Source organism: Tetrao urogallus, assembly GCF_951394365.1.
Source record: "Tetrao urogallus genome assembly, chromosome: 1".
In the NCBI taxonomy this organism is placed as follows: domain Eukaryota; kingdom Metazoa; phylum Chordata; class Aves; order Galliformes; family Phasianidae; genus Tetrao; species Tetrao urogallus.
The window spans coordinates 21,707,341-21,735,178 of NC_136813.1; the positions used below are offsets into that span (position 1 = coordinate 21,707,341).

The 27,838-nt window shown below is 37.8% G+C and overlaps 1 protein-coding gene across 1 annotated transcript in view; it reads right to left on the reverse strand.

The window, feature by feature from the left end:
* Window positions 1-25,961, reverse strand: part of LOC306957941 (uncharacterized protein) — a gene marked incomplete at both ends in the record, with an annotated part of 38,215 nt that extends 12,254 nt beyond the window's left edge. Inside the window, 5 exons of the mRNA XM_079549291.1 lie at window positions 6,591-6,778; window positions 10,472-10,548; window positions 10,912-11,000; window positions 15,281-15,405; window positions 24,541-25,961. Coding sequence (XP_079405417.1) covers window positions 6,591-6,778; window positions 10,472-10,548; window positions 10,912-11,000; window positions 15,281-15,405; window positions 24,541-25,961 — 1,900 coding nt within the window. The remainder of the gene's footprint in view (window positions 1-6,590; window positions 6,779-10,471; window positions 10,549-10,911; window positions 11,001-15,280; window positions 15,406-24,540) is intronic.
* Between the last annotated feature and the right edge of the window lie 1,877 nt (window positions 25,962-27,838).

Here is a 27,838-nt window from a genome sequence, read left to right on the forward strand (position 1 = left end):
TGGCTGCCCAGGGAGGTGGTGGAGTCGCCGTCCCTGGCAGTGCTCAAGAGGCATCTGGATGAGGAGCTGTGAGATCTGGTTTAGTGCTTGTGGTAGCAATGATGATGGGAAGACGGTTGGACTCGATGGTCTTGTAGGTCCTTTCCAACCTTGTGATTCTTTGATTCTATGATAATTACCACTATTAGCTCTGCATTTTTGTCAGCAGTAAAAAAAAGCGCTCGTAAAAACCCGCACCAATGGAGGTGACACACTGCCACTGCTGCCACTGCTGAAAAGCAGCGGCCACCGCCTCATTGTGCTCACATCCACTGTTTGGTCTCCATAGAGATGTCTATGCCTAAAGCAGTCAGTGGGTGCCGTTTTTTCCTCATGGAGGAATTCAGTGCCACCTTTGCTTCATCTGCATTTCTATGTCAGACTGCCCCCCTGCTGCCACTTGCCACACAACAACAAAATGTAACAATATTGATGGGAAGGCTCATCCTTCACTGCCATACCACCACCAAGGCAGCAATGCAGCTGGTGATTGAGAAGTATTCTCTGTTAGATACGAGATAAATAGCTCTTTCGATAAGTAATTTATGCTAGAAATAGCTTCTGGAGATCACACGGTCCATCATCTGCTCAAAGCAACACCAGCTTAGATCTAGTTGCTCAAACTTGCCTTGCCCAGACAAGTTGCAGTGCTTCAAGAACAGACATTACACAGCCTCCGGGGAACCTCTGCCACTGTCTGACCAACATCATGGGAGTTTGTTTTTTTTTAATTTTCCCATAAGATCTAACCAGAATTTCCCATGCTGTAACCTCTATCAGTTGTTTCTCATCCGATAAGAGCCTGGCTCCAGCCTCACAGCCTCCCGTTAGGAAGTTGAAGCCCACAAGCTGTCTCAGCCCCAGCATCGCCTTCTTCAGGCTGAACAACCCCAGTCCTCACAGGTTCTCCTTGTGCACCATGCTGCAGGTTGAAGCACTCTGCCTCAGAACCCTGTGCTCTACTCACTCCTGTATCACATCTTACTCATAGCAAGGATCTCAAAGCCGCACATCCTCAACATGAGCACCACAAAATCAATAGTTAAAAAATCAACTCATTTAATCTCTTTACAACTCACTTCCCTACAGAACAGTTATACCATAGTCAGTTATCTACTCACAACAAAGCCTTTCTTCAAGATCCCGGACAAAAAGAGACAGCATGATGAACATAAATTCAGTATTCATTATTAGAAACAGGAACTCAGTCCGGACTGCTGGAACCAAACAAAAATACAGAATGGAACCCAATGCTCCAGCTGTGTTTTCCATATACACATATGCAGAATGCTATTTACAGTCCCATATACAATGCTATAAAGTCCTGTAAATGGAAATTTCATGAAGTGAAAAAGTTTTGATATTTTCTCAGGCACACTTCACTGAACATTTGGAGTGTGTATCAAACAGTTTAACCTATGCTCTGCAAATGAAGCTCAGATACGCATGCCTGTCTGGCTTCAGATCCAATGTCTACACTTTAGTTTTCATGAATCTTGGAAAGCAATGTATTCATCTCACAAGCACAGTAAAACTGCAAGGAAAATAGTTCAGTGGGGAGAAGTAAGATAACCCAATCCACTCCAAAGCATGTCCATGAACCACTGGAAAGTTCATGGCACAAGCAGTGTGTGGGAAAGAGGTTTGGTAAACTATTAGGATGGGAGGTAACAGCTTAAGTTACTCCAGGGGAGGGTCAGGTTGGATATGAGGAATAATTTCTTCTTAGAGTGATGAGGTGTTGGAACAGGCTGCCCAGGGAGATGGTGGAGTCACCACCCCAGGAGGTGCTCAAGGGCAGATGTGACAAAGATGCAAAAAAATATTTAACACCACTGAAAAGACTGCAAGTAGGGCTGAGAAAGTTACTTCATAGTTACAGCACATCCTGACTTAGCAGAACATGGCAGTTAGAGCACTATGAAGCAGTAAGGTACACATTACAAGGTCAAGGATCACCTATCTGAGAAAGGAAGGAGCAGCTCTCAATGGGAAAAGAGCTCTTTCATCTAAAAAGAAATGCAAAGACTCGCTCCAGATGCCATACTTCTCAATATTTCTATTATTCTTGATCAACCTGTCACAGCCTACCCAAAGCCAAGGACATCACTTGCTGCTTTTCTGTTACCACAAAAATAAAAATGTAAGTGATGTGACCCCGATAAACTCTTATACAATGTACTCCTTTATCTTCCACACACCTTAAAAATAGCCACGTTATCCATACAGAATCACAGAACAGCTCAGGTTGGAAAAGACCTTAAAGATCATCGAGTCCAACCACAACCTAACCATCCTACCCTAACTCTAACAACCCTCTGCTAAATCATGTCCCTGAGCACCACATCCAAACGGTTTTTAAACACATCCAGGGATGGTGACTCAACCACCTCCCTGGGGAGTCTATGCCAGTGCTTAACAACCCTTTCTCGTTTTACCCTTTGTAAAGAAGTTTTCTCTGATATCCAACCTAAACTCACCTTGGCACAACTTGAGGCCATTTCCCCTCATCCTGTCACCTGTCACCAGTGAGAAGAGACCAGCCCCACTCTTGCTGTAAGCCCATATTTTCTGTGAAGTGAATATAAGCTGATTTACAGCTATCCAAGCCAGTTAGCTTACTCAGAGAAAAACATAAACCCTAAATTGATGTATCAGCAGATTCTCATTTAGGAAATAAAATAGAGCTTAAATCTAACAAAGATTATGGTATTTCAGCAAAGCCATACAGCCCTTGCTTTTGTTTTGGAAGGATGAGAAGATAAAATAATGAAACAGTGGTGAAAAAAATAAAGAAAAATGTCACTGAAGAAACACTGAGGAAAAGTATTCTTACATATCAGACCTATACAAAACATCCGAACTTTTAAATTGACCATCTGATTTCAATTTTATGAACTGCATTTCAACACTATGTTGTCTCATTGCTTCTTACCAGGAGTTGCAATACAGGTCTCTTTTCTTTTGCATGGAAAACCCTCAGTTCTCAACAGACATCTCATGATGTACCAGCAGAGAGGGAAAGAATTTCCTCCAACTAATTGGATTGCTGGAAGGAGGCAGGAGTTCAAATGACATGTATCACACAGACAAATGCGAAATGATGAAAATATTTCTTTTTGCAGCTCATTGAAAATGAATTATATTGGTCAGCTCAAAAAAAGAAAGTACTGACACTCTAAATTACATCAGGAAAGAGAAAACAATCAAAGAAAAATGAGCTAGACAGAGCCCGATCTTCTCTTATCTACTACAGAGCAATAACGAAAATGTACCAGCCCTGCAGAATGCTTCAGGGGACAAAACATGTAAGACAAAACCCTGGCTTTCATCTTTACTGGAAAAAAAAACCCAAAAACAAAAAAACACAATAAAAAGAACAAACTTGAAGTATCCAGCACAGCAAAATAGACTAGAACGAACCTAAAGGGGCACAGCCACCAGAACAGAAGGCTTAATAGGACACCATGTATCATCATATTTGAAAAAAACCCAAAAACCTGCTGTTACATTAGGTCTGATGTTTATTATTATTATTTTTGTAAATGAAAAAGTAACATCAAATCATCTGTCAAAGCTTTTAGTACTTCAGGAAATCAAGATACAGAAGTTTAGATCAAGCAGTAAAACTAGAGCTTTTCTGCCCCTTTATTAACAACACATCAGCTGCCTGCTAACAAAATATGCATGTTTCACTGATTTAAATGTCATGATTAGGAAAGTAAAACTACAGCTAAGCATCTGAACTCTTCTGTTTAAATTTACTTACCAAACACTTCACTAGTGTGAAATATGCAGCAGATACTCAGAACCTGCCTTTGCTACGCTAACATTCTACATTCTACCTACTATTTCTGTCAACTTACTTACTATTTCATCAAGTACTGTGAACTAGCAATTCTTTAGAAATCAAAACCAAAGAAAACAATAGCAATACACCTGTGATGTCTGACAAATCAATAGGTGTACTGCATAAACACTATGCTGGATAATAAAAATAATTAGATTTCAAGTCCAATGGAACTGAGTTCTAACTGAAAAGAGTTTTTACGTTTCTAGTATGTACTTGTTGGCAAAATAAGACATTTTCCTCACTTGCAAGGAGAAATTCAACACCTGCAGCACGTGTATTTCATATCCTCATTTTTATTCCCATATTTATATCACAGTATAATATGCCATCAGTGCCAAGAAAGCAACTTCTGTCTCAGATGCATGCATTTGCAGTTAGTAGCTTAAACCACAAACGTGAGACCCCCACAAAACGTGAATGTACTGTAAAATAACAATTGTGTTTTTACCTGTTATGTCGCTGCACTTACCTTGGAATACAGCATTACAGATTAAGCAGTTTCCAATAACTCTTTGATTCTGTGACAAGTTGCAAAGCACTCTGTTCTTGTTATGTGTCTTTTGCAAACAGCAAGCCTATGCTGATCAACACGCCTCTGCATGTCAGAACTGCTCCCCATCCACAACAATTTATTAAAGCATTAAATCATGGAAATGCTCCATCCTTTTAAAGCAGTAATAATTCATGTCTACTTAAATCCAAACTTTTAGTTAGAGAGAGCTTAAGTGTCAACTAAAAACTGCTTTTAAAAAAAGCCCATTTCCTTTAAAAACTGAAGATGGTTACCTTTTTTTACAGTACTTTCTTACTGATTACCTTTTGGTAATATCTGAGCACGCCCTGTGAACAGCACTTTACTTCATCCCTTTATCATGGTTTAAGGTACCACAGATCACGTGAATAAATTAGATGAGTGTCTCAAAAAAAAAAATTAAACTTCTAATTTGAAGTGTACTTTTATACTGAAATATAAAAACATGTAGATAATTAAAGCATTATGGATCATTGACAATTATTTCCACAATTCTCTTGAGACAGGGAAAAGGTGACCATGGAAATTAAGATACAGTAACACAATTGGTATCAATGTTAAATAACAAGCGAGAGCTTTTTTTTTAAAAAAAAAAGTATACACAGTTCAATATATTAAGAATCCATGCACTACTTGCATTATTGTTCAAATCATTACAGCAACTATTTAAATGTGACAATGCACACTTCAACTCCTACAGTTAATCAAATCCTTAGAAAAATATTATTCTTGACACGGGTTAAATTGTACAAATGTAGACTTGCACAGTAGTTGTGAAAAACCACAGAAAGACACTTTGTTACATACCTGGATTTTCAGGTTTTGTTATTCAGACTTTAAAGATAAAGCACCTTGTAGGGCCCCTATGACACACTGTCTATAAGTAAAAAATGGAAACCATGCTGGCTTCACAATTCTCCAAATTCTGATGACTATTACATTGTAATAATAACAAAACAGACAACAGAATTGTTTGAGCTAGGTTCTCATACTCTTCACAAGCCTTCAAGATCTACTCAGTCAGTGTTTTAGAAAATCAAACAGTCAGGGCTGAAGAGTTGTTTCAGCCAACAGGTTAACAGCAGCGCTCATCTGCATAAAAGCTTAAGAATAAAAAACTTGCACTGAAACTTGCACTAAAACAACACGGAAGACAAATATATTTTATTAATACAGAAAGCAGTTAGAAAGCAAGCAAAGTGAAAGCTTATGAATTTATCAGTTTTTAAGCAAAAAAAAAAAAAAAAAAAAAAAAAAAAGTAATAAATTAGTCTATCTCCATGCTGGCTCTTTCGCTGTTATGTGCTGAACAGATCACGTTGGCTGTGCCAAAGAGCACAATCTGGTTTTACAGAGGTATACCCATTACTTGCATTGAATGGATGCACCCCAACTGATGAGATCTGACAGCCTAATTAAATGCTTCATTTTTAGATGAAAGAAATGGGCTAAGAAAGACTTGATGAATTCCGCCTGCAGTGATAAAATTTAGGTGTTTTAGACACAAAAAGGTCAATGGTGTGCAGACACCATCGTATTCTATAATCTGCTGTTGAGAATGAATAAATAAATTAAAAAAGAAATCGAGCTCACAGAGTTTAAGGCTGGTGAATACTGTTGCTTCAGCTGAGGTGAGCTTCTGAGATGAACCACAAAATACATGCCTTCTTTTTGCCAACACCTTTTGGCAATATCTACCAGTTAAAACAAAAGCACAACCCGAGACATCATTATTTTTAAAAAAACAAAGTCTCATCAAAGATAATGAGAATCATTAAAATTGATTAATACATAAATAATCTCTTCTTTTGGGACTGAGTTTCCAAAGATATCTAACAGGACTTTCTTTAAAGAAAACCTTCTGTACAGTTATTTGTTGTATGAAAACATCTTTGTCTTAGGTTTCTGTAGAAAGACTACGCTACACCTCGTATCAAATATTTTACTGAAATCAAACTTATTACAACTGTAATAAATATAGCTTTTAAAAACATGTACAATTTTATTTACATGAAAGTCCACTAAAGGAACAACCTCCAGAAAGAAACGGTCTCGAACCAGGCCTATTTAAACCAGAAAATCCACTGGTTTATTGGAGGTGGTGACGTTTTTTAGAAGGGGAAGTAACAGATTTTTATCACTGACTGCAACTGTGTTATCGGCTACTGGAAACACTGAAAGAATTCCATGAGTCTGTATTGCCTCCCCACCTATGTCTTCGCTGCAGAGGTGGCCTCTGTGTGTTTTTGTGAGGAGGTAACTCTGAATTCATGACAACAGGTATGGATATTTGATATTCGTATCGTTCCAACATCTGAGCAATCTTCTCACGAGTGACCCCATGTTTATTCCTCCTACAAAAATAAAAATTTAAATGAATTGCCTGGTATGGTTATGTTTACAGTCTACAAGAAAAAAAACCAACTTATTTCACGATTTTTCTCCTTGCTTCTCATTTCTAAAAGAACCAGATGTATTTTCCTGTATTTCTTAGCAGTAATCTTTACATAATTGAAAAACATACATACAACTAAGTCAAGTGATTGCATAAATTTTAATTTAAAACTTTATAGCATTTCAAATTTAAACTTTTTTACACTCTATTCTAATTCTCTCAGTATTCAATTTGCATTAATGCTTATTTTATTTTTAATAATTCACCACTGAAAGCACTAAGTACCAGAGAACAATACAGCCATTCTTCTTTGTAAAGAAATCTGCTGTTATTCACCAGGACAGCATACCTAGGCAGCCCTAGAAACATTTTTGTTCCTATTTATTCGTAAGATTTTATATTGTATACTAGCTAACGAGTAGAGAGATTAATGCCTTATTGACTATTACTCTATTATTTGGGAAAATAAACTAGCATCAGAAATGGAACTATATGATTTCAAGACTTAGAGACAGAATATTTTCTCATCAATGAAACTAAGGGAAATGAAGAGAAACATTTTAAAATTATTTTTCAAAACAAGCAGTGCATGTTCATACTTGTATCTACTATTTTTACTGATACTTGTTTCAGATTTAGAAATAGACACAAAAAGGACAGATATGGCAGATAACGGAAAGCATCAAAGCAGCCAAAAGAGACAATCTGTTCTTGCAGCAGTGAACAACCACTGCTTCCAGAGAGAACTGGGCCTATTAAGAACCTGAGACACTAGAAATTACATTGTAATGCTTCTATTTCCTCAGCACCTATGGAATAACAACTCAAAACTCACATTAATAGAATTTCAGCCTCCCCTAAAAATCACAACAATGAGGTTAATGCACAAACTGAGTGTCAGAGAATTACCAGCACTGCAACAGAACTGACTCTAGAAAAAGATCAAGACAGCACATTCCCCTTCGGTATGTCTTCCCTAATCTTTTTGGCAGCCTGGCTACACCAAAGGAACATAAAGGCATCTCATTCTTCACCAACACATGTACCAGCAATATCTCCTAGCAGATAGTTACACTTTGAAAGCTTTATCTGTTGATAACAGCCAGGTTCTGTCACTATTAAAAGCTTCTACATTAGAAGAATCTTGCCACGCAGAGCACCCCAATCTATTGATAAAATAATACTACATAGACATTACTACCTAAAAATAAAAAATAAAACGTCAGCACAAGTTCAATGAAGTCAGTGCCAAACTGCAGTTCTATGATCACACTGAAGAAAAACGAATATATTTCGTTTGCTTGCATTTCACTTCTGTTTATATATTCAACAGGTAAACTTTGACATCTATCCTCAAATACTGCTTTGACAGGATATCTGTTATTTGCCAGAAGTCTGAATCAAACGCACACCTCCATGTTCTGCCTCCTACTCAGAAATCATAAAAGCTCTCTGAAAGAGGGTAATGTTTTCATCCACTGCTAAGTAAGCTCTTAAAACATCTCTCTTCAACCAATGTGCCATTTGTTTGTTCCGACTTGCAGTTTTCAGAATTACCTAAAAATTACGTCTGGAAGTACAAAATCCTTTACATAAGGGGTCTAAAAACTCAGTAACATGTCTTAAGCACTGCCACAAGACACACACACGGGAAGTCAAGATGTTTCCACAAGCTATGTGAAGAACACTAAACTAGAAGCAAAAGAAATCACACACAAGTGAGTCTAAAGACAATATGTACCTCATCAACATGAGGAAGAAGACACTGAATGCACATTTATCATGTTCCTGACATCAGGCATTCACCTAGTGTCAACTTAGTCTCTTTTCCTTTCAGTAAGGCTTTGCTCTTATTTCTTAAACACTAGGCTGTGGCAGAAACGACTTAATAAAGATATCTAGAAAAACACAAGACTCCTAGAATATCAGGATAATCTAGTACTGAATAAATGTTATGAACAATTCTATCAGACAGTGCCACCAAAAAAAAAAAAGAGGGAAGGGAGAAGGGAGGGAAAAGAGAAAAAAAAGAAGGATATATTCAAAATACTTTGGCTAGGTAAAGTACAAGCTAGCTTGGTTTTATTCCAAGCAGAAACAAAGACTGTAAATAGTGACTTAGGAGGGAATCAGAATGCACGACTCCAGACAATTAATAGGTTCTCTGGATTTATGACTGGGGTAGGATTTACCCAGGTAGTGCACAAAATGTCAGCTCAATGTAAGTGGAAAATCCCCAAACTACAGTAACTCCTCTATCATCTATTTCCTAAATACACTAAATAGGGAAAACAACAACATGAACTTGCAGAACAAAATACCACATCACCACTTTTCCTAAACTCCCAATAAACAAAGTTTACTGGCCATGCACATCTATTCAAATACATAAAGCAACTGGATTGGCCAAAAAAGTTCCAGAAAACTCACAAGGTAAAATCACTTCATAGTTCAAGGGCTTTCCTTTCGTTTTGTTAGGGATAAAAATTTTGGTCTTACAATTAATGACCAGACAAAGAAATCCAATGATAACAATAACATTTCTCTTTTTGCTTTAACTTTGTTACCTATTCATGAGAAAACACCCATTTTCCTAGAAAATTCTAGTTTGTCTCATACAAAGGAAATCTCACACTGAACATCTCAGAAATGCCTGATTACTGTAACAGCTTCCTTCCTAACTTTGCAGTGCTGTATCAAACTAGAAAAATGTATTAGAATTCATCTCAAAGAGAGAGACTCCATCCCTAACAATAAATCACAAGTAGCTTAGGACTAAAAGAAGAACATTTTAGAAGATTTATCAAGAACACACACAAAAAAAATGAAGTCTCAGTCAGTAACACAAGTATTACACATGTGGTGTTTTGTAGAGGCTATTTTACAAAGCCGAAATAATGATAAACCAAGTCACCTGGAGACAAACAAAATCGTGAACAGTAAGAGAACACTTTATCAACCATGATAGTATTAAATTGCATTTCAAACACAGAAAGTCCCCTAAGTTGGGCTGGTACCTCTCAGATTCCTAAAGAAGATCTGCCTGAGACAAAAGAGAAATTTACCAAGAATAACCAACAGCTTTTGAGGCACTCTCACAACCCACAGGCTTGACAACTTATGCTCAAAATTAATACTCTAAGATCTAGATGCTCTGAAGATTAGAAATGGTTTCACAAAATCCTGTGATAGAACAGCCTAAAACACAAACTTTCTATTTAATCTATACTGATTTGGAATGCACTATTGTTCCCTGATGAAGAGACATTTAAAGAAAGAAAACATAAGGCACTTCTATTGATGCACTCTTAATTTCTTCTTACATTCTAACTATTTATTGTCTGTTTCGTAGCAACAAGTTTCCCAGGATAACTTAAGTTTTTCATTACAGCAGAAGCACTTTCCACAATAGCTGATCACTTCCTAATTTGCTTCCAAGAAAGTTTTAATATTGACTTCTAGGATCAACAAGACAATATTTTGATATCCACAAGTCTAATGTGTTTCAAAAAGCATATTTTAAACAAATAGTTAAATTATATTTTCAGTATAAGACACTGGATAAAATATAAACTTCCTATATGTTTTTACATGGGCAAATTTATTTATATCTTTTGATACAATACAATGATTTATCTAAAATAAACCTTACTTTTCCAATTCTTCAGGATCAAATTTCCACCAAGTATCTGGCTCACGGAACTCCACTCTGTATCCCTTTTCTAGAGCCTGTAGCAAGCAAAGAAAAATGTTTCGTATGAGTAGTATTATATAAAATATGAACAGTAATAACTATAACAAGAAGTTCATGGACCACTACAATAAACAAATGTAGTTAACTATACACTGTAGCACGCTGAATTTTACTTGCCCCAAACCTGTCTTTCAGTCCAGGCTCAGCAGATTAGATCACATCTGTCCTAAAACCGTTCTGGACTATCGCCATACCATTTCCTCACTGCATCAACAAGCAGTCTCCCTTCAGAAACCAAAGAAAGGAAGATGTTTCTGCACATAGCAGACCAGCTCATTGCATACGAAGGTAAATTCACAGAGCTGTAACAGATGGTATAATTTCAGAATAAAACCTACCACTTCCACATATGGCTTCATCTCCCAAGCTTGAGTATTAGTGTTGTCTATTATAACTGGAGATTTTCCCTGCTCCATTGCCTGTTTGGCTGCAACAAAAGAAACTACATGTAAATAAGCAATTTTATATAATTCAAATACACACGCAAGAAAGTTTTTGCATTAATCTGGTCTGATTGAAACACACAGTTCTATGAAAAGTAGAGATGGAAATGTAAAGTAACATGAGCAAATAGGTAAGAGAAATGAAGCAAGGAACATAGAACCAAGGCAGTGGTGAATTGATACAAAGGGTTAAATGGGAATTGTTGAAACAATACGACAGAGCTGCTCCAAGTATGTGCCCTGTTGAGTGTTAAAGAGACTCCTGGCATGAAACCATATTCAGGTTCCAACTTCACCAGCAGCACATGATGCATTCATAACTGGGACCTATGGCTAGGTAGTGCACTTACTCAACAAAACGTCATGAAATATGTAATATTCATACAAAGACATCCAAAATATTAGTGAGGTCCATTAAAAAACCTGTAGAGGTTTAACTTGGCAAACAGCTAAACACTACATAGCCTTTCACTCACTCTCCCCAGTCCCAGTGGGACAGAGGAGAGAAATAAAAAAAAAAAAACAAAAAACAACAGAACTCATAGGTTGAGATAAAAACCGTTTACTAAAACAAAGAGAGAAATAATAGTAATGATAATGATACATACATGCATATATTTACAAAACAAATGATGTGCAACACAGTAGCTCACTACCCACAACCAGTGTCCATGCCTCAGCAGCGCCTGCCTCCCCAGCCAGCTCCCATGGGTGTTATGGTTTCCTCACCCGATGCCATAAGTATGGAAGATCCCTTTGGCTGGTTTAGGTCAGCTGTTCTGGCTCTCCCCCCTCCCAGCTCCTTCTACCCCTCAGCCCCCTCACTGGCAGGACAGTATGAGAAGCTGAAAAACAGAAACACTCCTGGCTCGGTGCAGCATTGCTCAGCAATAACTTGAACATCAGTGTGTAGCCAGCAGTTTTTCTCCTGAAGCCAAAACACAGCACCATACCATCCACTATGAGGAAAATCAACTCTGTTCTAGTTGCAACCAAGGCAAAATCTAACTCTGATCTTGAGATCAGGCACTCATTCCTCTAAATCCCTCATCCCCCACAGTCAGTCCGGAAAGCATTCTGTGAGGATTCCTAACTCTCGTTACCAGGATTTGTCTCTGGAGGACAAAAAGGTATGCTTAAGAAAGGGGTTGTACAACATATCTAAAAAGCATGATTATGTCAACCAGCTTCTGCATAATGGTATACAGGAGACTTACCCAAGCAACTGAAAAACGCAAGTACTACAATCATATCAGCTTGACATCTACACCTACTTCAGAGAAACTAGGACAGCAATTAAGCTATTCTCATCAGAAGTGCAGAAAGAACTACAAAAGAGTACCTGGAGAGGGTACTGCAGTACCTCGCTTTTGAGACAAATGTTCCACCTTAATTTTCATTGTTTTAATTTCCTTCACCTAGTGATTTGAAAAGAAGGTCTCCACTGCCTTTTGTAGAAAGGGACACTACATTTACATCTTTAGAAAAGGACTACTTTGTGAATTAGGTTCTTTCTGCAGCCTGAAACTAAGCCGGAGGGAGAAGCAGATCTCTAATGTGTGACAGTACATCAGATTCATGCATTAGATGCCTCTAACAATAACTCTAAAGCATCTCACAATTAAAGTAAGACCTCTGTCAAACCATAAACCAAAGAATAATTATTTTGCTGTTTAAAGAAATCTCACAAAGATGAATTCCATTAAAAAAAAAAAAATAATAAACTGCTCTGGTACTACAGATTTAAAAAAAAAAAAAAAAAAAGGATTAGCTTAAGATTAACTTTTATTTAGTTCTAAGCAGTATTAATGATCTGAGTTACAAACATGTCAAGAATTTCACATTTCAAAGACCTTGCAAGAAAAAGAGAAGAGTTTAGTCTGCCTTTCAGAACATATTAAAAGGGCACAAGAGATAAAAAATGCACCATGGCTGCAAAGTAAAACCCTGTACCTTCAGAAATGCATGATCCAAGGCTAGCTGCATAGTAATTACTGGACACGTGTTACCATACTGAACTTCACACACGTGCTTGTGCACCACTTCCTCTCATAGTCTCCTACCTCTTTCAGCACACAGACTTGTTCCGGGATTGAGTTAGGGGTATGTATCACACCATCAGCATGACTCCAGCATTCCTCTTTTTTGAGATAATTGTAAGATAAATAATGGGTAAGCCAGGATGACTGCCCATTGGCAGATCCTTCATTAAGAAGGATCGTCTTCTGGTGAATGTTCCTGAACGTTCCAAATAGCCACTACTTTGCCTGATCTTCGTTTTCTAGCTGTCAGTTTTGAAAGTCACAGATATCACTTACAGAAGTGATATGAACTCATATGAAGACAGTGAAAATTTGAGTACGTGAAGTTCTATTACTACTACACTTCCCAAAGAATGCTCAAATTGCCAAGCCTGGCATCCAAGATAGCAAGTTATTTTAACAACTGTGCCTTAGGTTGCCAATAAAAAAAGTTCATAATGTAATACCACCAGTGCTGACATGGAACTTAAGATGATGAACTAGATAACAGAACTGAAATAACTGAAACTCAAAATAAGAACATTGTTGTAAAAGTTTCCAAGAGAATTAATAATGTCTTGCTAAACTGAGTCAGAAACAGTCTATATCAAATGAAAAGAGAGATCCACAGTGAGTACTGAGGATTATTCAGTGTGTATATATACACACACACACACACACACACAAACATCTGTTGTATATGTACTAATTCAACAAACACTGCTCAGTCTGTACACTGAATGAAGCAAGTATCCAAAGGAAGAAAAAACCAACTAAGTTATTGTTGAAAACTAGGGATTTATCCTGATGAAATCAATCCATAAAACAAGAAACTAAAGGAAAAGAGGCTGGGAAGTAACCACATAGATGGAAGGCAGAAAAAAAAAGATAAAAGTATGTTCTATCAGAGCATTAGGAATCAGTGGAGAAAGCCATGAAAACTGAACAATATTTTGTTCTGGCTTCATTAACCTTGCACAAGTGACAGACTGATGTGATTCAGGCTTCAGGATTTTTCCCTAAAAGATGGCATTCAGGAAAGATTAATAAAGAATACAAAGATTAATAGAGGGAATAACCAATTTGCCAACGAAGGGCCAAAATTTACAAAAGCTTGTGAATAAAGACTGTATTGAAGTCACAATGGCAAATTAATTCCAGCATTTGCTGTATTTGTGCACTTGATCCCCCAACCTACAAATTAAATGTGAATGTGCTTTGTTATCAAGGATACGTAATTCACTGTCTTGTAAAACATTCAAGAGTTTTAAATCCTGTTCACCTAAATCCCTCACACAGTCACTCAATCTGATCAGCTTTTCTGCTCCCCAGCCAACTCGTAACTTCCTTTGAAATACTGATAATGCTGCAATGCAATGCCAAAAGGGCTTCTTACAAGTTTTACAATTCCAATAACTGCTCAAAAAAAATTCTTCACTGTTCACTTGTAACTTTTCCCCAGTGCATCATAAAATTTTTATAAGGGTAAGAATGGAAGAAAAGGGGAAAATATTTGCACCGTCCTGCAGACATCTTTTTCCTTGGGTTCTCCATAACTTTTGATGCAAAGAAGGATTCATTCCTCTTGCAGGAAGCTTCTATTTAATCTCATTCTGCAGTGTCTTAATCTGCATGCAAAGGTTTGTCCTATCCTTGGAGTGAATCAAACATGTACAGAGATTCTTACAAAACTACTACAGAAAGGGCGAGAATCAGCCTGTCTCCCATCCTCCTTGGATGTACCTTGGGTACCTACTTCTCTACCAGTTAAACTCAGTCCTTAACTGCTAGGTGTAATTTGCTTTATGAAAGTGTTAACCCACAAAAGAAAACTGAAGTTTTCCTCAGAAAAACTCTTCCACAAATCTTGGACAAACCTCAGATCAGGCAAGACTCTGGAAAAAACAGGACACTGCTGACGCCAGCAAAAGATGTTCAATTCAGACACAAGGATATTAGTCTCAGATGTAACAAATCAGTAGATCAGAGCATACAGAAGAGATTTTGCCCTTAAAATTTACAATTCCGCAATTTCTAAATCCAATACAAGTTTAAATACTGATGAAAATATAACATTAAGATACAAATACGTATACTCTGACAGTTTTATATACACACACTCCTACACTTCCACACACACACACACGCCCCATCTCATATATAGTATTAGCACACACATGTTAGGCTTTACTTCTGTTTTCTAAATAGAAGAGTGATTTAATAGAATTTCATTTCTTTCAAACCTCTCTTCTGGTTCCAGTCATGGGCATCCCCCAGATGAGCAGCATTATATGTATATCCATCTTGTTGACGAAAGTAATCATCGGTGCTGAGTGCAACGCCATCGCGGCTGTGATCGAGCAGAAAACTATTGAGAAAAGGGAAATGCAAAATATTACAGGATTTATTTTTCATATTAAACCCCCCCAGAAACAATAAAGCTAAAATAAATCAGTGCCCTACTTCTGAGATTCTTGCAAAATCTGAAATATTTTGTATTGGAAAAATGTAAGTATACTATTAATTTCAATTCAGATTAAAGCAGTGTTTTTCCCCCCTCTCTACTTCTATATTTGTTGTTTCTCCAACTTAGAAGTTTGTAGCCACCTACTTCATGGCTCTGTCATAATAGGTTCTGAGCACCTACTGGTCATTTATCATATTTGTTAACATTTGCCATATCAGTTCTTATCTGTACTTATCTCTAGGAACCGATCTGACCACAGGACCTGGATAAACTGAGAAATGAACTGGATGCTTAAATAGCTCTTCCTCTAAACAAGCATTCTTCTGCCCACTGTGCATGTTTCTTGCACATACAATATGCACTGAATAGGAACAGCAAAAGAAAACTTCTAATGTTTTCAGCAATTTCCATATTTTCAGGGAAAAATAGAGCACCACAATAAAATTTCAGGATTGTGCTACTAACAAAAGTCAGGATTACAGAAGAGTATGCATCCTATATTGGAGGAATAGGAATTTCTATGTTTATTCCTCCAATATAGGATGCATACTCTTCTGTAATTCCATTTCTATGGAATTTCTGTCTTCTGCCCCAATCCAAGCCACACAATCTCACTCACACCCACCTTCTCTTCAGCAATGGCACTTCCTGCATCTACAAGTTACTCCGAAAAAAGGTGACCCTTATTTCTTTTTTTTTTTCCTGTGCCAAATTTTGGAAACTTTAGCATTTGTACTTACTCAAGTGAAGGCCCAAAAAGATGACACAAGGAAAGTGATGAAAGAAGATCAATACAGACCTCCTCTAGTAGCAGCAGTGAGCTGCTACAGGGGTAACCCCATCCTTTACAACTGCAGTTCCAGTCACACAGGTGACAAGAAATTTAAGATACAGTTTTTAATTGCCGTCGTTCACACTTCAGGGTTAACAAGGCGATAGAAAAGCACGCGTTTTACTATCCCTGCACGTATTAAACTTCAAATCAGGAGAAAAACAATCGCTTCTTGAACCACTTAAATCACTTGATTAAAGTGGGTTAGCCTGGCTTCCTGAGGAAATGCCATTTTATGGTGACTTGCAACAGGGCATGAGATTTGATGAGTGAAATGAAAGGGGAAGAAATGCTCGGATAAATCAAAACAGTTAGCAAATGAATAAAATGCAGAGATCCAAATTAGAATCCTAAAAAATTAGAAAGTAAAACGGATTGCAGTGTGAATTTTACATTTATCCAGTCTTTCAGGCCTGCCATTTTTAAGCAGCACAGATATACTAGAAGTTTATTTCGTCTGTGGGTCAGAATAACCTAACGCTAAAAATTACAGCAGGAAGCCAGATGAAAACAGCTTCAACATGAAGAACAAAAGACACTGGGGGAATTCAACTCAGGCAAAAGGAAATCTCAGAAGTGGTTGTAAAGTATATTGTTAACAAGTTTTTTTATCCGTTTTATAATATTTCACAATATTGGTAATGTTTCTGATTATTATATTAGTTACTGCAATGACTTAAATTACTTATTGCAATGAGTGATGAAAGAATATTGCACAAATCCATTAAACTTCTCTAGAATTCTCTATTTGCATTAGCATGAAATGCAACAGTTAAACCACTGAGAGGCATAACTGAGCTAGTTTTTGGACTTAACTAAAATTCATGCTCAGTATTGCCCAAGAAATACCTGTGAATCAGAGAAACCAATGAGTGAAGTTGCAGGTGGGGTTACCCTTCCCTCCCCTTCCCCCACTGGTTGATCAGCAACATCAGAACTTCATACACGTGATCAAACCTACATTAATCCAACCCAGTGAGTAATCTCTATTCTGTCAAACATAAATCCTACTTTCAGGAAATCCCTGGAAATTGGTGCTTAAAGGAAAATCCTGTGAAATGGAGATAACTCTCACTCAGATCTACAAGTCTGATTCCATGACTGTTCTTGCTTTCTATAGTATATTCCAATTTATGAAAACAGCCAGTCATTGCCACAGAGCATCTATATCCCACTGAGACTCTTGGATTCCACTGCCCAATGGAAACTGCAGCAACTACTCAAACCCAAAAACAGTCACTGTACCCAAAGGCTACAAGAAGAAAACTGCCCCAGCAGCATACATGATACACTGTTGCTGAGGTGCCAGGAACAGAGGAGAGCTGGCCAAATCCCAAACAACCCAAGGCAAGAAATGCATGTTAGCTCTAAGTTACCAAGCTTCCCATAAATAGCTGCAGGGAGAGCTACTTAAGTTTAATTCCCACACAAGGAAGGTGCTGTGAATTGCCATGTCATCAACAATACACCTTGCAGAGCTCATAGTTAAAGACTGTGAACGGCCCAACTTCACATCAGTTACAGATAGAGATTTGCATTAAAAACTCAGCTGGAAGAAAAATAAATCCAATTTTACATAACAATTTAAAATATTAAAAACACTGTAGTATATTGTTTATATTCCTATATGTTTACTGTCCTACAATTAAGTTGTTGGTTATTCTTGCCTTTAAAGCATGGAGATCTCTAACAACAAAAACAAAATTAATGGGGAACAGAAGGAACTACAAATAACGCATCTGTGAAGTAAATGGCCAAAGATGCCTCCGATCCATTTTTTCCTGTTTGTTCTTTCTCCCTATTCCAGGGTACAAGGCTACCTCAAAATAAAGACCAGTGCTCTTTCAGAAAGCAGAGTATGATACAACAAAATTACAGCCACTTCGCTGGACATCATTCAGTCAGTATTGTTGTTCGAGTCTTCGCCTTTTGTTAGGATGTGTATTTTACTGGTACGAGAGCACAAATAAACAAAATGGCACCAGTGAGTCATACAGCATAAAAACCAGCATTCTATTCTAATACCAATTCCTGTTTCACATAAAACACTTAACAGGAACGCACATTTCCTAAGTTATCTTGCCAGGATTTCACACACGGCCCAATTTTCTTATTTTCAGTACTCTAATTTGCCAGCTAATAATGCTCCAAACAACTGGATCCAGCTTCTACACTCACTTCTTGTGTGCCGAATGCATGTGCATGTGTAACAGAGAATAAGAACTGCCCACCTTAATAAAGGAGATAAGAACTAATAGCTGGGACCTGATTCTTCAAGTGATGAATGAACACACAGCAATCAATGGGGCACTCATGCGTATTATGATTTCCAGAAACTGTTCAGAGTTCTGTAAAGTAATTCATTTACTCAAATTCCTCTGTATTTTCCAAACCACAACAGTCCCTGCAATAAGGAAACACTACAAGGGGTTAGGAATCTTGCAAACCCATAAACACAATTTATTCTTGAAATACTTTATTACTATTTCTCAATGCTCAGAACGTACCACAGTTTATGAACCTATATAACCAGCTAGCAGATTTAATACAGTGAACTGTACAAGAATGAAACTGAAACTACCTAACTGCAGAGGCAGATTGACTCCCAAAGATGACAGGGCAACAGAATCCTTACCCCAAATACAACACACACACACACCATCTCCAAGTAATGAGCTAATGAACTAGAGCTTCAAATATGATGCCAATGTTCAGAGCCTGTTTCATAACTTTGGCATGAAGTCATAAAACAACACTTTCAAAGTCTAACAATCATCTCTTTTAGAATCTGTGCTATTTCAACTTGTAAAATCTCAAAACATCAACTTCACATGGAATAATTTACGCACTTCTAAGATGTATTTGGAAATAAAATTTATCCTAGGCTCATAAAATAATAAAGCTCACCTATGCAAAGAATGAATCTAACCTCACAAAGAGGTGATTCCACTGCTGTGAGGTGGGAAAGGAAAAACAATGAAGATAACTCTCTAACAGGAAAGTCAAACTGCAGATCAGTAGCATCGGTATGTGCACGTGTGACACAAGTTGCAGTAATAACCAACCACTGCAAACCAGCTCCTCTTCATCCAATTACAGGACATTCCCTGCAATAGAACATTCGCCTCCAAGTCTAACAGCACAGTGACACTGAAGCAGATAGAAAAATCACAGCAGCTCACTTAGGTTTTCTTTTAGATAATCTAGTTGATCTAATACAAGTTATCATTTCTACACACAAAACTCATCTGGAAGTTCAAGTGTTCATATTAACTAGACAGCAAACTAATACATATTTTTTCCAGCATGGACATACCCATGTGCACCCATGCACCAGCTTTAAATCCAGTTCTTCAAAACAGTTCCACGCTCTGCACGCCAGTCAGCCTACCTTGATAAATAACTTTACAGTTAAGATATCCTAGAATCTAATAAATTATTTAAAATATCTAATTCATCATACAAACAAGGAAAAAACAGACTGTAACTAAACAGTTTTTAAAAACCTATAGTACTACTAAGCTATTTAAATAGTACTTGTAAATGATTCAATAATCAATGTAAATGATTTGAATAGACAAGGCAGAATGGCTTTAAACTGAGACAGGGGAGGTTAAGGTTAGATATTCGGAGGAAGTTTTTCCATCCAGAGGGTGGTGACGCACTGGAACAGGTTGCCCAAGGAGGCTGTGGATGCCCCATCCCTGGAGGCATTCAAGGCCAGGCTGGATGTGGCTCTGGGCAGCCTGGTCTGGTGGTTGGTGACCCTGCACATAGCAGGGGGTTGAAACTAGATGATCACTGTGGTCCTTTACAACCCAGGCCATTCTATGATTCTGTGATGTTGTTACCACTATTACAGGCAGCATTTTTAAAGAAACACAGAATTAGAAACAATAGCACAAAAATATTTCTACACCCAGCTGCAAATACTTATTTAACCCATCCACAGCTGTAAATACTTACTTAACCCATCCACTCACAAGATCCAGAAGCTCTTCACTCCAGCAGCAGTATTCTCTTTCTGGAATACTCTCTTATATTGCCTAACAACAGATTTAATTTCAAATGTACATTGTCAATGATGCCAATATTTGTGTTTTCAACCCCATTAAGCTAATTTTACACAAATTCACGTTGATCTTTTTATAGAGGAATGGAAAACTGGAATTGCTGCCAAGTTTATTTGCAAAATATCCTAAAAAAATCAAAGTCTTCTTTTAAATCTTTTTCCCATGGCATTTACATTCTTAAGATCACATTACCAACTACTTAAAATTACAGCACACTTTTGCTACTTGGAATAAAGATACCATCACTATGTACCCACGTGGGCAAATGGTATAGAACGTTGCTAACTAAACTGCAAAATCACTTCCAAAGCAAAGGAAACAAAGCATTTTCCAAGCTTTTCTCTGAAGTGCTTTGGATTGAGGGAGCATTATCTGGCAAAGTACGTTCATCTGCTTTTCTTCTACCTATTTTTTCTCTTCTCGAATTCATCAAAGTTGCAGGACTTTAAGACATCAAGTGCACAGAAAACAGAAGTAAAAAGCACTTGGTTTTGTACAAAGCAGAGCAGAAAAAGCAAAGATTCCCACTGCAATAACTCTATTCCTTCTGCAGGAATAGAGCATTTCTGCAGTTGAAGCAATCTGGATTTAGCACCAACCAATGCAGAGCATTATGAGAATGCACTTCTCCCAGCACAACATTAAGAACAGCAAGAGAAGGAAGAAAACTGGCCTAAAATGGAAAGGACTTAGGAAGCACAGTGGTACAAACTGCAGTAAGCAACTCACAGCTGTCACCAGAAGAAACAGGGGCAAGGCAAAAGAGTGAAGCACAACAAAAAAATCAGTACAATTAACCTGGATATGAGACCACACCAGCAGCTGACACAGGGACAAGGTAATCCTAAGAAGAAAAGAGAGAAAGACTGAACCAAGAAATCCACTTAGAATTTTAGGGCAGAAGCAGAGATATTATACTGCAACTGCCTACACATGTAATAATGCATGTAATAAATCAGTGAGCTCACGAGAGGTCTCCAGTGACCAGGAAAAGGTTAATGCTATGCCCATATTTGAGGTTAGGAAAGACAAGGGAACTGGGCTGCTCAACCTCACCTAACATCAGCTTCCAGAGAAATCATAGTGCTCTCTGTTGGAATCTACTTCCAAACATGTGAAGGAAATTAAGGTCGTTACAAAAAGTCAAGGTAGATTTACAACAGACAAATCACACTTCAGTGGCCAGACCAGACTGTATTATGTGATGAAACTACTGGCTTTGTGGATGAGGCCGAGCAATGAATGTAATATCCTTTGAATGTATTAAGGCTTCTGACATTTCCAGTCAGTACCTGCAGAGTAGCAGGACAGACAGTGAAATCAAGTCTTTGGGCATCTTCACCATTAACCTGGATCACGAGGCAGAACTTAAAGCTGACACCACACTGGTAGCAAAGACAGACGTACCTAACATTAGGGCTCAGTGTCCTGGAGGATACAGAGAAATCTGAGCACTGGGCTAAGTGAAGTTCAACATGGAAAAGTGCCGAGCTCTCCATCTGGTGCAAAAAGAACCTATGCATTAGTACAGAATAGAAAGTAACTGGTTGAGCAGCCCAACTGAAAAGATATAAAAATGTAGCAAATATCAAACTGAAGATGGAATCAATGGTGCAATCTCATTAAAAGAAGAACAAACGCTATTTTTTATTAGGGAAAAAGTGGTCAATGGAGAAAAAACAGTGGATCGATGGAAGATCCCCCCTCTGCCTCTTGCTTATCAGTTCTAAAACACTGTGTTCAGTTCGGGGCTTCCTAGTTCAAAAGGCACTTGGAAAAACATGAAAGAGCTGAGCAGATGGCATATAACCTACAGGCACCAGAGAAGCTTTGAGTACACTCATGGAAGTTCTCAAGACAAAAGTATGACTGATCCAATCCAATGATGGTGACAGTCACCTCCAAGCAGAAGGATGGACTAGGTGACCTCCAGAAGACCCTTCCAAGAAACATGCCTTTGATTCAAGCATGTGGGATGACAAAGTCAAAACAAAACACAGACTTCATTATAAGAGTAAGAACAGACGTGTCAAGTTGGGGAGCAGGAGGAAACGTGTCTGTATTTACAAATCCACAGTTTGCACAAAAATGCAGACTGGAATTCAAGATTCCTGAGTCTCACTACTGCTTTGCTGTCATTATAGACTTGGGAAACTTGCTTGCAAGATGCAACTAATTCCTTCCATTCCTGATCCATAAAGATATGTCAGCTTCATCTATACAGTGATTTTGCTAGCACAAGCAGCAGAGGTTTGAAGTTCCTAAAGATGCCCAACTACCAAGATACCACGGGTACTAATGACACCACAAGGCTATGGTGTCATTTGCTGTCCTAGTCTGCACTGCAGATGCTATATAATTCTGGTTTTTAGTTTCTTCCCCCAGCACATCCCACCCCTTAGGTATATGAGACCCTGGAATACGATTTTGCAGCAATTAACAATTAAAACCAAGCTCTGAACATACAAAATTGCATACAGCAATTACAATACAATGACAAACAAGTCCCACACAGTTCAAATTCTGCACCCAAATTCTGTGACTATGGTTGACCTTGATCTTACAGCACCCACTTCCCCATCTGTTAAATGCAATCAGTAATTCATCTGACAAGAAGGAGATGAAAAAGCAGATTCATAACAAACTTACAATATTTAGGATTTTTCAGCTAACGTGACTGTCATACTTGGAGAAAGACTGAAAGGCCATCCATCATGCAAAGTATGGAAAAGATAATGTTAAATAGTCTCATATTTAAAACTACCCAGTTTCTGCACCGAACAAAGCAATATTTTTCCACTTCAATTATTTTCTGTGTTACTTTCATATACTACAGAAACTACTATAATAATACTCACATATTAACACTCAGCTTCAAAAATATAGGTTTGCAGAACAGAACAATCAGTAACTAGAAAATGTGAGTTAAAGTTATACAAATATGTTAGAAGTTTCTAGTAGATGTTCGTCTATGATGCAGCCCCCTACATACTTGGGGATAAAAAAAATCAAAACCCACAGACAGTAAGGTTGCTCCTTTGTACAAAAACAAACAACAAGGAAGAAAATAATCACAGTATCTATTTAATAGTCTGCTAACGTACAAGGGAATATAACCACAAATGATGGCCTGTTTGTCACATGCAGTTTCTAGATGAAGCTCAATCACTAAATACTAACAAAGTAACTTCTTCTGTGTGCAAAAGAAATGTGTTTTCATTTACTACAGACAGTGGTTTTGTTCTTTATCAACCTATGCACTTTCTACAGTAGGCAAAAAAAAAGGTGAAAATCCAAGCTAGAGTTTGTGCTTGGCTTTAACTCTGTTGGAAACTTCAACAAGCACATTTCTAAGGGAAAATGACATTTTTCTTGTGTGTTCACAAATTAAAAAAACGTACAGACATTAGTATGAAAAGCACAAATGAGATTACGCTGTTTCACCAGTACACTGAAAAGGATTACACTTCCAGAGAAGCAAAATGCTTCTAATGGTCTTCAAATTTTTTTGCACAGCCATAAAAAGCTACTACTCCTGCTGGATTATACCAAAGACTTTTTTTTAAATGAAGAAATTTGATAATAGAAGGGGCAGACTATCACATACTAGTGCATATGAGAACTTTAGAATAGAAGTCACAGAACATTTCAAAATTAACATAAAACAGCTTCTGTTCATCAAAATTCATACTAATGTAAACAAAAACCAAACCGTGTGATTCTAATATGACTGCATTTTAACTGCTTAATTTACAAATATCAAATTTTGCCAAGTGTTTGCTGATAAACTTTTCAAAAATCCTTTTTTTTTTTTTTTTTTTTTTTTTAATCTGAGTAAGCCTCCCAACTTTTAAGCCTTCACTTAGAATCACAGAATGGGTTGAAAAGGACCTCAAAGATCATCTAGTTTCAACCCCCTGCTATGTGCAGGGTCACCAACCAGCAGACCAGGCTGCCCAGAGCCACATCCAGCCTGGCCTTGAATGCCTCCAGGGATGAGGCATCCACAGCCTCCTTAGGCAACCTGTTCCAGTGCGTCAGCACCCTCTGGGTGAAAAATTTCCTCCTAATATCCAACCTAAACCTCCCCTGCCTCAGTGCAACACCACTCCCCCCTGTCCTGTCACTTACCGAGATAGAGTTGATTTCCCCGACCCAGGTAGGCCTCTTAAGATAAGGAGCACTTTCCGTGAACAATCAAACCTCTCCTCAGGTAGGAAAGAAAATCTACGCATTCCTTCTGCACTGTAAGTTTTTGGTTCCTCCCAATACTCTTTTCTGGTTTCACAGAAACCATTACTTTGGAGTCCACTCTGGTGATTATTTCCATTTCTAAAGACCTGAGTATTTTGGAAATCAGTATGACCAACATTGTAGCTACTCTGATCGTGCACTGCACCATGACAGTTGATATCCCGATCTTCATGGTAACCATAGTAATTTTCATAAGAAAGTTCATCATTCTGAGAAGGAAAAGCATCTGTTTTTTGCTGTGTGGAATTAAATATCTGAAAATGTGCCTGATGGGTCAGTCTAGGAGGAGGAGGCCCCTGAGGTACTATGAAAGACTCCCTTGATTGCCAGGCAGGTCTGAATTCAGGCACTGAATAATTAGACTCTATTTGTCCATTAAAGGCATTTTCAGTTTTCCAGCCACTTGTTTCCATGACAAACTGTTGCTCACTGCTTATTTTCTGACTTCCCTGTTCCCCGAAGAAATATTGTCCATTCTTGTAAAATGATTGTGGGCTGTCCAACAATACATGTTGATAATCCTCTTGTGATGTTTGACTGCAATTATACACAGAATATTGTTCCTGAGAAGTTTCAGTTTCTTTTTCCTGAAGCAGATTTAAATTTTCACTTTCCAGCTGGTGAATTTCTTTGTAGAACTGGTCCAGTTCATCATCCATTCCTGATACAGCAGAAGAAATGGCTGGCACCTTCTCTGTCTCAGTTCCTTCAGTTCTGTTTTCATGTGTGCCATCTCCCACACTGCTTTGACACTCATCACAACTCCCAGACTGGTCCTGTATATTACACTCAGCAGGCTTGTAAATCGGTCCAATAAATTCTTTGCTTGTAATAAACTCTTCATCTGACTCATTTCTATTTATTGAGAATGCTATGCAACTATTTTTAGTATTATCTTCATTGACATCATTCGCACTAAGAGGATCTTCCTTTCCTTCATCCTCAGTGTCATTTATTGATACAAATGGAGGATTTATGTTCTGCACAATCACAGAATCAACTGTTTGATGAAACTCTAGATTACCTTCTGGAAGCACTTCATTCGCTGCTCCCAAGACATTCATAGGTATTTTCTCTTGCTTCTGCACTTCTTTATCCCCTTCATTATCTGAAACACACACTGGTATCAAATCATTGGAGGTTCTGTCAGGGTCCCCTTCTTCTTGAGTGCCTTGGTTGCCACAATCAGAGAGGTTCTCAAACGCCCCTTCCGTTGACTTCATCTTTTTAGAACACGGTTCAGTTGTGATTTCATCCTGACACTCCAACAGCCTTACTCTACTTTCAGCATGAAGCATCTTTGGAAAAAAAGACCAATACATTATCAACACAAACAATTTTAAAGCAAAGTAAAAAAAAAAAAAAAAAAAAAAAAGTCAAGTTACTGAGGCCTATGATGTGCTTCTTTGGAATCTCCACTATCACAACTGAATGTGAAGCAAGCACTGAGAAGAAGAAAAGCAGGCAATATCTACTGGAAGTCTTGTTTAGTAGCATGGCAATTTTGTTTAAACATCTTTATATATGAGAAACACATTAGTTGAACCAGTCTTGCAGTCATGTTTTGTATCTTAATTTACAAATCAGTCTTTCTTCATATGAATTTTATATTTGAAAAATAAGTTAAATCAACAACTTCTGTTCTCCACTGACCTTTGTTAATCTGCCAAGCACTACAGATCTCTATGATAGGATTAACATGTGCCAAATTTCAAAGCACAAACTAATGCCTAACATCACTACTAAGACGACCGACAAAAATGCAAATACTTCAGACACTGGGATTACTTTCTGCGACAGGAACTCAGCTAATTCATTTTACACCAATAAAACAGATACTGGATGGCATCTCTAACTTGGCACTGGTTAAATAAGGCTTAAAGTTAAGTTTACAATCTGACATTATGTTTCTGGTTATGGAACAACTAAAGACCTTCATTAGGTATCAAAACCACGCAGCTGCATACTTTCAAAGTAAACTGAAAGGTAATCTGAGCACTAAATGAACTACAATCTAAGAATGGGGCAGTAAGTTCCAGAATGACAGACAGCTAGAGCAAGAGCAGTTAAAAACACAAAGTCAGATAGTTCTGATCAGTGTGACATGCAGTCATGCCATTGCCCCATCCATTATCCATAGTTTGATTTTCCTTAGCACTCTAAAAGTCTGTATGTAACACAGTGAAAAAGCAAGTCATCATAAATTAAGTGCCAAGTAGTATATTTAGCAAGCCCTCCAGAATACCAAACACAGTATTAAATGAGAAAGTATTTATCCTACCAGAGGATTTATTCTCCTACTCTCTGTCAACTGTGGAATATTTCATCCTTCTAAGAGTCAATATTGATCAAATGTTACATGCTCATCATCTCCAACAAAACCAACTTTTTCCTTCCTTCGCTCTGTCTGAAAAGGATCTGTAGATAACATCAAAGGAAGATTTGTAAGTAATATTCTTCATTTCAACTTTATGTGTAAAACTTGACAGGTGTTTATCAGGACACTTTCTCACCTACTGTAAAAACTGAAAAAGAGAGTCAGAAAATGCTTAAGCCAAGGAGATTTTACTGTTTCTATTTCATTTTGATAACTGGAAGATAGCAGTACTGCCATATGGTGGAAAAACATAGCCACGCATGACAATATTCCTTGGTATTACTGGGTTGCTGCTCTGTATACCACTCTCTCCATCTCTCAAGACTCGCACATTGCTCCTCATACATCTCCTGCTTTTCAGTTCCCCCTTTTTACAAATTGGAAAGCAAGTATAATATATGCCTATATCCCCCAACTACTCAAAAATGTTACTTTATCTCTACTCAGAAACACTGCAACCAGCTCTAGGGGACCTGCTTTAGTGCGGGCATTGGACTCAATGATCTCCAGAGGTTCCTTCCAATCCCTACAATTCTGTGATACAGTGAAAAGTTCCTTTACTCTCGTTTCTATTCTCATCCCACTTGTGGAATGGGGCTTAAGCAAGACATGCACATATTCTTATGTGAAATGAAAGTAAAGGAGCATGTGAGCTACCTGCTGCATGAGAATTTCTCTCATGATGGAGACTGCTGTGTGACTGTCCCACACAAGAAATACTCCTTCTTTCTAATCTTCAGCAGGCGTGCTCAGATAACATTAGGGAAGGATAAACTGCACGTAAAAAACATTTCCACC